The 12,451-nt window shown below is 48.1% G+C and overlaps 1 protein-coding gene across 6 annotated transcripts in view; it reads right to left on the reverse strand.

Annotated features, from left to right (window-relative positions):
• Window positions 1–12,451, reverse strand: part of RNFT2 (ring finger protein, transmembrane 2) — a 32,339-nt gene that overhangs the window by 6,113 nt on the left and 13,775 nt on the right. For all 6 annotated transcript variants that reach the window (XM_051805305.1, XM_051805303.1, XM_051805304.1 and 3 more), the window contains one exon: window positions 3,017–3,166. In XM_051805305.1, the coding sequence (XP_051661265.1) occupies window positions 3,017–3,166 (150 nt within the window). The remainder of the gene's footprint in view (window positions 1–3,016; window positions 3,167–12,451) is intronic.

Consider the following 12,451-nt stretch of genomic DNA (forward strand, 5'->3'; position numbering starts at 1 on the left):
AACCTAATGCAGGGTGTCAGTCTTAACTTCCCTACCTGCTGGCAGAGCTCACAGGGAAAAAGCCATGGAAGCAGGCAGGATATGGAGGAGTAACTGTGCAGGGAAGAGCCCTGATGGCTTGCCAGGACCTGCTGGTCCCACCTGGAGGGCAGGGGAAGGTGGGATGGACCAGCACTGCAGAGGCACCACAGTGCCTGGAGTTGGCTCTCTCTTGTTTTCCCTTGGTTATCAGGATTAAGTGGGCTCACTGCAGGGAATGCCAGTGAGATCATCCTGCAATAGCTGTGGAATCAAATGAAGGCACCAATAATGCTTCCAGTCAGCATGTAAAAGGCTCCCAGGGTCCTTCCAGTAATGCTTCCAGTCAGCAACTACCACTGGAGGCTGCCACTGCTGCAGACTTTACATCTCCTAACGAGGATCAGCTCTTTTCCACAGCCCATTTCACAGACTTTTTCTGCTTGCTTTGCTTACAGTGTGGCTTCCAATGCCTCTGCTCCAGCTCTGATGTGTCTCCTCCCAGTCCACTTTCCCCCTTCATTTTTCCCCCTGTACCCCAAGAGCTGTTGTTTGAGTGGTCTCACACCCATTTCTCACCCATGCACTGAAGTGTGTTGCAGCAGTCCCCTCTCATCTTGCCTTTCATCATTTTAACACCCAGGTTACAGACAGGGAGTGCTTCTGTTCAGGACGGGGACAAAACAACCCCTGGATGCTCTTGCTGGTGAACATCTGGGATTTCTTCACCAAAAGCAGAGGGTTTGTGTCTACACAGCCCCGAGAGAGGCACCAGGACAGCTCCCAGGAGCTGCAGGACACACAGCCCTCTGGAGTGCCCCTGATCCTGCCCTCTGTGCAGGGGAAGGGGCTGCAGCCCCAGCTGAGCCCTGGATTTTCGCCAGGAGCTCTCGGTGCCAAATTGGCTTCTGTGGTTTTTTCTAATGTGGTTTGTGGCTTTGCTAATGTGGGCTCCCCTGGGGATTATCCTCAGTGTCTCAGGCAAGGAATGAGACCTGCAGCTCCTGTGGCTGTGAATGGGATGCACACACCTGGCACTCCTGGCTCTGCATTGGAGGAGTGTGATCCTGCTTTTCCTTCACTTCCAGGCAGAGTCTCTGTGTGCAGGGGGCTGATCCTGGACATGGATCTGGACATGCTCAGGAGCTGCCACACAATGACCTGGGACACGTCCCTGGGTTTAGCACCCTTCCCCTGGCCCATCCCTCCGTTATCCCCCTGGTGAGCTGGATGAATTCAAGGAAGGAATGAAGGAATGTGCACGTCCCAGGAATGGGCTGCAGCCAAGGCACCTTCCCACGTGTGCCCCACAGTCCTGGGCCCAAGTTATAGGCAAGGCTGGAAAACAGCTGTCCTGCCCTCAGGGAGCTTCTAAAGAACAGACCAGCACAACTGGCCAAAATGAGGTGGCTTTTCCACCCTGGTCATCCCACACTACCTGTGAAAGCTTCATAGCACAGAAACATCCAGTGAACCCCAAAAGAACTGCTCACACCAGTGGGCCCTGGGGGCATTAACAGCCCCTCATGGCCCTGAGGAGCCTGCCCTGGGCTCTGCACCCACAGTCCCTTGCCCAGGGGCCCAGCAGCTCTATTTAAGCTCAGCCCTGGAGGGCTCAGCTCGTGTCTGAGCCTGGGGTTTGGGGCTGGCTCCCCTTCCTCCAAGGAGCAGAAGCTCCCACTGCTTCTTGCTGCTGGGAGGACTTCTCCAGGTGGAAGGAATGGCAGGTGGAACTGCAGGTAAGCATCCATCCCTCTTCCAGGTGTTGAGTCACTTTTTGCAAGAAGGGACACAGGAAAGATCTCTTGAAATCTGTTCCTGTACCTGTGACCTGAACACCTGAGCTCCCAGGCCAGGAGGGCAGGAAGGGGCTGGATCCTGCTGCCTACAGGGGATCCAGGCAGTGGCATCTCTGAAAGGAAACAATCCTCTCCCAGAGAGGAGTAAAGAGCAGGGAGCACAGAGCTGAGGGAACTGGTGTGTGTGCAGGAGCTGCACTGGTCTCATGTGCTTCTGTTCTGGCACTGTTTGCTCTGGTCTGGGCTTGATCTCAGACCTGCTGTGACCAAATCACTTCCCACGACCTCCTCTGCCTCTCCTGCTCACAAGAACTGACAATTCCTTGACAGGAGGGGTTGAACAGGCCCTGTTCCTACACAACATAGAGCTGCAACTGCAGCAATAAGGGCTGCAGTGGGATTTAGAATTGCTGGGCCCCTCTGAGCCCCTCTGTCTTCAGCTGGGATGTGTTCCCTCTTCCCTGTTCTTCAGTCTGCTCCTGCAAAGCCAACAGTACAGGCAGGGATCAGGGATGGAGCCAGCCTGACTCACCTGGCCTTTCTCAGAGGGATGAACAACACAGGATACCCCTGTTTGGGCAGGGTTTAACACACACAGTTAGAAATACAGCTATTTCTAGACCTCAGACTTGGGACTCTTATTTATAAGTTCCACTTACAATTGAACAGACAGACTTTGTGCTCTCAACATTCTTATTTCTCAGGACACATTAATTACCCTAGTCTCCATCACTGGGATCCTGGACTTGCAGCAGCCAGACCAGGACATAGAACAGGGCAGAACTGCCTGTTTTATGCAGGCAGGACTTGGATACCCCTCTCCCTGCCTGCTGTGAGTGACAGAGCAGCCACCCTGCCCGGAAAGGCAGAGGAAAGCTCAGAGAGAAACATTAAACTGCAACCTGCCTTTTCAGTGCTGCATCTGGAAGGCTGCAGACAGCTGAACATGCCAGCACTGCTCCCCTCAGGGCTCTCCCCTTCTCCTCCAGCCTTTGTAGGAAGGGATTAGAGAGCAGCAATGACTTCATGAGTCTGATGCAACACTCCTGAGCAGCCACAGACCTTCCCCAGCTCAGCCATGCCCACGGGCAGGGGATGCAAAATGCCTCTGGCAGCTGCAGGTCCCTTCCTGGGCAGGGACAGGAGGGGGATTTGTTCCCCTCAGCTGTGCTGCAGGTCACTGCAGGGGTGGTGCTCACCTTGCAGAGGCTGTACATGATGATCAGGACTCCCCCCAGGAAGTAGCTGCCCGAGGGATCATCTCCCATGATGTATTTGTACCACAGCTGGATGGGCACGAGGCAGCGGAACAGCTGGCTCAGCTCCTCGATGAGCAGGTAGAACTTGCCCTGGGAAACCACACAAGGGAGATGGGAAGTGTCAGGAGGGCAAAAGAAGAGCAGTGTTCACCCTGTTAAACGGGGCAGGGACCTGCTTTTGAACTCTGAAGGGATAATTGTCACTTCGTTCTTTCACGGTGCTCCTCCTGCTCTGCCCCTTACCCAGCTGTTCTACATTTGGGAATTTTACATTCCTGAGCAGGTTAGGGACACACATCTTAATGCTGCAGCAGAGTTAAGACTTACAGGATTAACAGGATATAAATTATGAGAAAAAGAAAGCAAGGGAAGCCTCTTTGATTTTATACCTTTCTGAAGGTACAGGGATTAAATGTAAAGTGACATCAGACTTTCTGACAACTTTCCAGTTCAAACTAATTATCCCTTTGCCAGCATCCTTACCCCTGCCCTTCCACTCAGGTGCGTGTTGGCTCTTGTACAGAGCAAAGATAAAAAGACTGGTGCTGAAAAACAAACCCTCAGGGCATTGAAATTCAAAATACTTCCTGAGGACCTTAAGGAAGAAGGGGGGAGGGGGGAAGCACGATGGTTCAAACACTTCTCTCTCAAAAGAGACTCAAAGAATGGGCAACATCCTGTGTAAAAACCTTCAGCAAAGCTGTCCCTGCCATCCCGGTGTTTATTGGGCACAGAAAGCTTTCCCTCCTTGAGGGGCACCTGCAGGGTGACACACACTCCCTCCTGGCTCGCTGCAACCACGAGGTGCAACTGTGAAGTGCCTTTTTTTCCTTACCACATCACTTCTATTTTAATATTATATATAAAATATGATATATAATATATATACTTTAGATATATTTTAATAATTCTATTTTTATTTCTTCCCGATGAGCAGGAAGCTGGCTGAACAAAATATTATATCTAAAATATATACTTTAGATATATTTTAATAATTCTATTTTTCTTTCTTCCCAACGAGCAGGAAGCTGGCTGAACAAAACATTATATCTAAAATATATACTTTAGATATATTTTAATAATTCTATTTTTATTTCTTCCCGACGAGCAGGAAGCTGGCTGAACAAAATATTATATATTTTAGATATATTTTAATAATTCTATTTTTCTTTCTTCCCGACGAGCAGGAACCTGGCTGAACAAAATATTATATCTAAAATATATACTTTAGATATATTTTAATAATTCTATTATTTCTTCCCGACGAGCAGGAAGCTGGCTGAACAAGGGGGATCTAATTTAGGGCCAGTCCTAATGAGGACCTGTTTATTTATGTTCTGTCCCACTCCAGTGGCAGGGCACTGGGTCAGGGCAAGCCGAGCCCAGAGCGATCCTTTAATCTCCACTGCCCTTATCCGGGCTGAAAGGTTTGGGTTTAGTCACCCGATAAGATCCCGGCGAAGGGGGAAATTCCCCTGGAATTTTGCTCGCTCTGTCATCAGTGATGTCAGCGCGGGCCAGTGGCTAATTGGGGAGGTTGGGATGGGGATGGAGCGCTGGCAGCCGGCTCGGCAGCAGCCAGCGCCCTTCCCCGGGGGCTGCCGATGAGATCACTCGCCGGCCATCCTGCTGCTCCCAACAAATCGAATCCTTCGGAGAGCTCTGGCATGCCCATGATCTCATACCCCCCCGGGACGCGGAGTGAGCTCACACCAGCGGTTGCTAACGGAGCCGGGCAGCTTTCCTGCCTCTCCGCCTCTCCCCTCCTCCCCCCGAATCCCAGGTGGCATCACGGAGCACAAAACCTACCGGCAGCCATCCTAAACGCCAGCAATTTATTAAATTAGCGCCGAGGTCTCTCTCTCTCTCTCTCTCTCTGCAGCCTCGTGCTTCGATGCAATCATGGTTTATTTTGGGCAGAGGGTCACTGTGCTGTCACTGCCTCCCCTCTGATGAAAGCCACCGGCAAGAGAAAGGCAGCAAACTGTTTTGTTTTGCCTGACTCGTCCCCTCCCACCCCTCGTCTCTCCTGGATCCTTGCCTCGCCAGGAGCCGGGATGGGACAGGTCACTTCTTGCTCTCCAGTTGCATCAGATGGAGCTGCTGCGCCCAGAATTTGGGGCGCCAGAGCTGAAATCCTGCTCACAACGCGAGTTTTGAGGCACTGAAACGCCAGAGCCCGCAGCAAGATGTAAGGAAAGGTGGGGCAGGGGCAGCCCCGGGGCACAGACAGGCTGTGGGGTTGGAAGGGGAAGAACGTGGCTCTAAAATGAACGTGCAACTTCAATTGTCCCACCACGACATCTCCACCCTTCCCAAAGCTCTCAGAGCTCCTTCATCTATTGCACAGCCCCGGGTTTCAGTGGGAACTGCAGGGTGCCAGGATTTCTCAGCAGCTAGAAACTCGTTCACAGCCCCCACAAGAGTGAAGTTCAGATTAAAGGATGCCTCCCCTCCATGCAGCCCGTTAACAGCACCCACCTGACCACTAAAGGCTGATAAGTTTAGAGTGAATCCAGGAGGAAGCAACACTTAGAAGAGAACTAGAAAGTGCTTACAGAACTTTTTAAGTCTTGTCAGGCACCTCAGTCCTTAGTGCACCACTTTTTTTAAACTAGGAAAAGTACCAGAAAATCAAAAGTGACTTTACAAAGGGCTGCAGCACAAGTGGGGTCTCCCTTCTGAGCCAGAAGCCTGGAAAACAAGGGTTGTTCCCTACAATTTTAGCAGCAAAATGTAGATTTGTGATGGCAGTAACTTGCTGCAGGCAGCACCCACCACTGGTAAGGACACCCAACACACCTCTCTGCCACTCCTCAGCCTAGCTTACAGTTTTCAAAGATAAATCTTTGTCTCCAGCTCTATTTTGTCTGAAAAACTCAACTATTTCAGCTTTTTTTTTTTTTTTCCTCATCAAGATTATATCAAGCACAAATACAACTATTTTTCACCTGCATCTGGCTTGGAACAGCAGCTGGAAATGAGGCAAGGCCTGTCTCTGTTAGGTGAGTTCACATTTCCTAAAGATTAGTGTAAATCTGGGAATCTTCTGTGGAATGCACAACTGTATGGAGCTGAAGGGCTCTCTAAGAGCAGCAAAATCTATTTTTGGTGAGCCTGTGAGTCAGTGCCAATGCTTGACTGGCCTGTGCAGGAGCCAACCTGAACTGCAGAGATTAAGTGGGGTATTTATTACCTGCAATTATGTCCCCTACAAGGGCCAGAAAAGGGGCTCTGCTCTCATCAAACCCTTGCCTGAGCCAGAAGTGAAGGACACTGCTGACCCTGCCAGGCCACCATCAAAGAGCTCATTAGCACATGAGGGGAAGGGCTGTGCTGGGCATCTGATTTTAGCAGCTCCCACACCGGGAAATTCCGATTCCCTTTTTCCAGAGCTTTGTTAAAAACCGAGTCAGTGACTCGTGTATAACCCTCCATTTTCCTGCACCTCCTTCACCACAGAAAGGCCATTTTTATGCTTCAAACAAAGCACTTCTTTTGAAAGAGGAGAGTTCAGGATTTTCACCCAATTGCACTTTTCCTTCTGTCCATGCAGTGTTTTGGTCTGTAAGGGGTAAACCCTTTTGCACATTAAGCATGCAGCTTCCTAATATTCTGTTAAATCCTCATCACTTGATGGCAGACCTGCATCTGATCCCTTCCTCCTGCTCAGAGCAGCAAATTTCTAACATTTCTTCAGTCCCTTTATGACATCACCACTACAAAACCACTCTTCAAACCCCCTTCTTTTCACAGGGCTGACCCAAGGGACAGCTGTTCCCTGCCTTTCCTAAATGAGAACTCGAGGCACAGAAAGATGGAGGTCAAGGTAAGGCTGGTTTGGTGTCCAAGCTGAGATGCCTGGGATTAGACTTTTTATAAAGCACTTCATTTTATAGATCACATTACCATTAAAAGCTGAATCCCTGACTCCAGTCTGCAGCTGTACATGACTTTTCTAGAATCACACAGGAATTATTTGGCGAAGTAAAGGACAGAATTCAATTCTCCAGTGCAGAAACCTGAACCTGTAGAATGTTCCTCTTCCAGTGGTCTTTGTTTTCTATGTGCTTTCCAGTTGCTACAACAGCTCCTTTCAATATCTCACCTTCATCCTTGGGGCACTGGTGATGGAGGGAAGGAGTCTTACAGTGACATGACATGGAATAGTGTAATTAAAAACTGAATCCCAATATATACAGAGCAAAGGGGGGGAAATTTGCAGCTGCAGAGGCAATGCTAATTCCCCCAGAGCCCAAGTGAGCCTTGATTTTGTGGTTTCTTTTGACACCAGGCTTTGCATAAGTGCCTGTGCCTCCCCAGGAGGGAACAGGGAGGCAGGGTAAGGTCTGACACGGTGGAATTAAAATGGGATGCAGGAGAAGTGAGAGAAGTTGCAATGAGGCAACTGCAAGTCGTGATTAGCACTCAAGGGAAGCTCCAAGTCTGGCTTGTTCTGTTGCCAGCAGCATTAGGGCTCATTCTGACACAGGGAGATGCTGGGAAAAAAAACTTTGGGGACCTGCTGTGGCAATTTGGATGAGGAGAGATCTCTGCTGGGACTGCAGGTCACACTGCCAGGGCAGGGGAGTGGGAGCAGGAAACAGGATTGTGGCACATTGTGCTGCTGAAAATCCAGGCAGGACTAATGAGGAGGAATTTCCAGGTGGGATTAGAGGGGGAAAATGAGAATTTCACTTCTGAAAGTCTCATATTGGGACATCTTAAATTGGGAAGTTCAAGTGGGAAAACCCCTGGGAGTGATGATTCTTTTAAAGTTCAGCAGCAGTGGCTTGCAAAGCGTGTCAGGGAGGGGGACAGAAGAGCCCCCACTCCTCAGGGCCTGGCTCTGATGCTTCAGTTACTCTTTTTCTTTTGAAAAATAATAAATCCCAGGCTTGTGATGCTGGGACACCTCATCTGTCCAGGCTGAAGCAGAGAAAAGTCTCTGCAGGACATCACCTGGTTCTGTGGCTCCAGAGGATCAAAGCTCAGATTGTTGTCCAAGACTTGTGAATCTGCCCCAGAGTTCCTCCAAAGAGTATCCAAGGTCAGAAGGTAATTAGAGGATGGGCTATCCTGCCTGGAAACACCACTTTAACCATGTTAAATTTAGGGAAGACCAGGATTAACCTGCATATCTCACAGCAGAAGAGAGCACAGATGAGGAACATCTTCACCTGGGTATTTTTCCTAAAACTCATCTATGTGCCAGCTCCCAGTGCTTTTTTAACACTTGTGGATTTTTGGATCAGCATCCAGAGGACTCAAATGCTCCAAGGGACCTTTATTTCCTCAGGACAACAAAAAAAAAAAGGTGCAGCTTCAGAAGGAGCATGGGAAGCTCGATGTACCAATTTACCTGGCAGAGCTGTAACCACCCATGCCAGGAAATGTCAGGGAACATGGAATGCACCTGAAGTTTAGTGCTATTCACTGTTTTCATCATATTTGGTTTAAAATCCAAGTGCAGAACTGGGTAAAGAACTGCAGCAACACACAGGCCGAGTTTTCTCTGACCAGCCTTGATGAGATGGTAGTTTACAAATAAAAAGCACTAATAAAACAGTCAACTGGGAAAAAAAAAAAAGGCACCAAGCAAATATTTTCAAAGCTGCAGTGAGGGGTCCCCAATGCAAGGGTGGAGCAGTGTTTGTCCACTTGCCACTGACAGCATTTCAGCAGCATTAAGACAAATTCACGGGATTAATGGCATTTGCAGTGTCTGGATCCAGCCTTCAAGTCAATCTGACAAGTATTTAACCAATAGTCATTTATTTCAGGCTGTGTTTGCAACAAGGCAGTGTTAAAATGTTTTCCTTCTGAATTTCCAGCCTCCTGGAAATGCAGCTCCCTGGAACTGGGCTGCACATCTGTACTGAGCACGGAAGGAAAATTCCAACTTAGGGTCTTTCTTATGTACCAGCCCATTAAGATAATTGGAAAAATGTCCTTCTCCCCTCTAGGGATAAGGATACATATATAAAAAACCCTGGGATCCCAGTTCCTTACAGTTCTTTTGTCTCACTCCATCCTCCAGGATAACCAGCTCAGATTGCTGCCAGGAGCATGAGGAGGGGATGGGAGACTTGCAGGCACCTGGGATTTCCTAAGTGAAATCTTTGGCAAGTGTGCCTTTTTATTATTTATTTCCTTATTTTTAATTCCACCCCCCTCAAGCTGTCATTCCTCAGCAGTGCAAATGAAAAGCTGCCATCCATGGGTGTACAACAATGGAAGCCTCTGCAAGGCCACATGGCTCCTGCAGTTTAATTTACTTTAATTCATTTTATATTGAACCAAATGATCTTATTTGCCTTTTTTTTTTTTTTTTAATGGAGAGCAGGGTGGGAGCCAAACAAACCCCCCCCCCTTTCCAAAGAAATGATGAGCCCAGCTGAAATTAAAACTTGAACTTGGCTTTAATGTGCCCAGCAGCTCGTGGGGGAGGAAGGGACACCTTCAGCCACAGGTTTGATCCTTCTGCCAACTCCACTGACCCAGAGGTGTGAGATCTGTCCTTTTTCCTGACTTTCTCTCCCATTCACCAGCCCTTCCTTCCCTGCTTTCCAGCCTGACTGCACCCTCACAGCCTCTCTTGGCACCTCTGCTTTCCAGGCTGGTTTGGAGCCTGGCAAGGCCTGGGATTATTTTGTCAAGTTTTTCAGTCTTCCCTCATTCTCTGGAGGAGTTTGTGGCAGAGATATTCCATTCTGAGTTATTCAAGCTTGGAGAACTCTGGCTAGTTGTACCCTACATATAATACATAATATATCAGTTCTCAGGCTTCACACTTCAAGCACTCCTGGGCATGTTTCTTGCCCTCTGTGTTCTGATTGCAAAGACAACCTTATTTTTCTGCCTTTCAGTTTTAGTTTGCTTTCTCTCATTTAAAGCATAAATGCTGTAAATGCAAATGTTATCCTACACCAAAAGTTGCCATGCTAGGAACACACGACCCAGGTACTTGAGGGGGGCAGAACTGAGTGCTCCAGCCCAAATTTTTTATGTGTTCACTGTCAAAATGCATCTGAGGGAAGCAGAGTTTAGTGCTATTCACTGTTTCCATCAATGATCTCGATGGAACAGAGTGGGTTTATCAAATCTACAGCTGACACTCAACTGGGAAAGGCTGTAAATGCAATAGAAGGAAGGACTGTAATCCAAACTCACCCTGACAGGCTGGAGAAATGCTCTGGAAAACAGGGAGGGAATGAAGACAGTCCAGAAGAGAATAATGAGATCCAGAATTAAAAATCTCTGAGAAAAGACTCAAAAAATTGGTGGTGTTCAGTCTCCAGAGAAGACTGAGGGGAGAAAGGAAGACTGGAACAGAAAGAAAAGAATCTGATCTTGCTCCAATCCCAATGGACATGGAGAGGTAAGACACTTAAAGGAGGATATTCAGAGGAAGTGCCTTGCAAGCAGCAGTGAAGAGCACAGAGCACCCAGAGAACACCAGAACCTCAAGGAGCAGCACAAAAAGCCAGCCTGGCTTTGGAGATGCCTTGGAACTTCCAAAACCAGGAAAAATCCAAAGAGCCTGCTCAGAGGCTGAGAGCACAGTGATCAAAGTTCCTCAGATCCCATCCCTGGACAAGCTCTGTGGTTATTGCTGACTGCCAGGCCTGCAAGGAAGCTCAGGATGAAATCCCTGTGTCCCACTCCCAACTGGGCTGAACTCCACCCCTGAGAGGGCAGCAGCTTCCCCTTCAGGCCCTGCATTAGGGGAGCTGTTCTGACTGGTTATATTGGCACAAAAATTCTCACTATATATATGTATATCTTGAAAAAAAATCTACCTTTCCTCCAGTTTAATTTATATTTCTCCAGCAGCACGATACCATTAAGTGACAGCCACCCACAAGCTCATAAACTCCAATCTGGGCTTAAAGCAGAAGCTCTGGTAGGAGCACCTGGGGAAGCAGAGCATAACTTTGTACCTGGCAAGTGTTAGGACAGCAAATAATAAATATTTTGGTCAAAGTTAAAGTGCCTAAGTTGCAGTAGAACTGTTCTAACTCAGAAGGAGCTGAGGTCTGTCCCCTGAGATCTCATCCCTGGTTGGCAGTGCAGAGTGGGGGACACAAATCCAGCTCTGTGGTGGCAGGGAGCAGCAGTCTGACTTGTCAGGGGACACCGAGCCCGTCAGCAACATCCTTGGACAAAACAGGGGCTTGAAAAAAGTGAGAAGTGTTGCTCTCCAGAAAAAGGTATTAAAAACGAAGCATCTGTGCTCTGAGTCATTACAGGCCCCTGACAGATGTGATCTTACCAGCCTCCCCCTGTAGCTGCAAATAAAGACCCCTTCCCTTTCTTCTCTCCAGACAAGGATTAATGAGTGCTTGGGAGAGCTCTCAGACAGGCAAGCAAAGGCTGTGAACCTTTTCCAATGCTGCAATTTATCTTGGGGAGGTTATTCACATCACTTTTCCCTCCCTCCCCAGGCTGGATTATGCTCTGACCCAGCACATTAATCTCCTAAAATATAATAATAATAATAGAAGAAGGAGGAAAAAAAAAAAAGTTGGACAATTGCCAGAAATAAATTAATAACCATCTCAAATAGCCCTGCTGTGCAGGAACAAACTGCTCAACTCCCCTGCCACCCCTGTCATTTCCAAGCAAAACTATTCCCAGTTTAGATATCCTCCTAAGTGCCCTGCCTGAGACTTTTCAGGGATTAATGATGGTATCTTGCATCTATACAGTGCCTTTCATCCCAACAGCTGCCAGAAAGTTCCTTTACTGAAGGCAAATAATACACATCTCTGTGTTTGCCACTGGAATGCAGAGGCTACCAAGTGGATAAAGAGGCAGCATGCCAGATCTGTGCAGGTAAAAACACATGAAAAGGTATTTTCAGGGAGAGAATGTAGTGAGGAAGTTTCCAAAGTTAGGCCTAGTCTACGAATAACTTCGTAATAATTTAAATACGTTAAGCATTCAAATATTTCTTCACCCGTGGTTATGTAGAAGGGGTGGTGTCTTTTGTGGCACCAAGAGCTTCAATTTAATCCTGTTACTGCTTGGCCCAAGTGGAAAGCCAAAGACACAAGTTCTTGCAGTTTCTTCCCATGAAGTGATTTGTGCTTCAGAAATATGTATTTACAGAGGTTGCTCAGAAAACAAGGAATTCAACCAGACAAGCTGTTACCTCACTGCTAGTGCCTATTCCTCCTCCAGCAATGCATTCCTCATCTCTGGACTTCCATCACTTGCTGGTGCTACCAAACCCTTGCTCAGGTCTGTGATGGCTCAAACCCCAAACCTTGATACCCAAGTGCCAAAGTTTTATGAAGAGATTTCATTATTTTTATTCTTCCATTCATATTTGGCCCTGGCCCAGGTTGCCCAGAGAAGCTGTGGCTGCCC

Source organism: Manacus candei, unplaced genomic scaffold (assembly GCF_025592945.1).
Source record: "Manacus candei isolate 608988 ecotype Guabito, Panama unplaced genomic scaffold, ASM2559294v1 h1tg000064l, whole genome shotgun sequence".
In the NCBI taxonomy this organism is placed as follows: Eukaryota; Metazoa; Chordata; class Aves; order Passeriformes; family Pipridae; genus Manacus; species Manacus candei.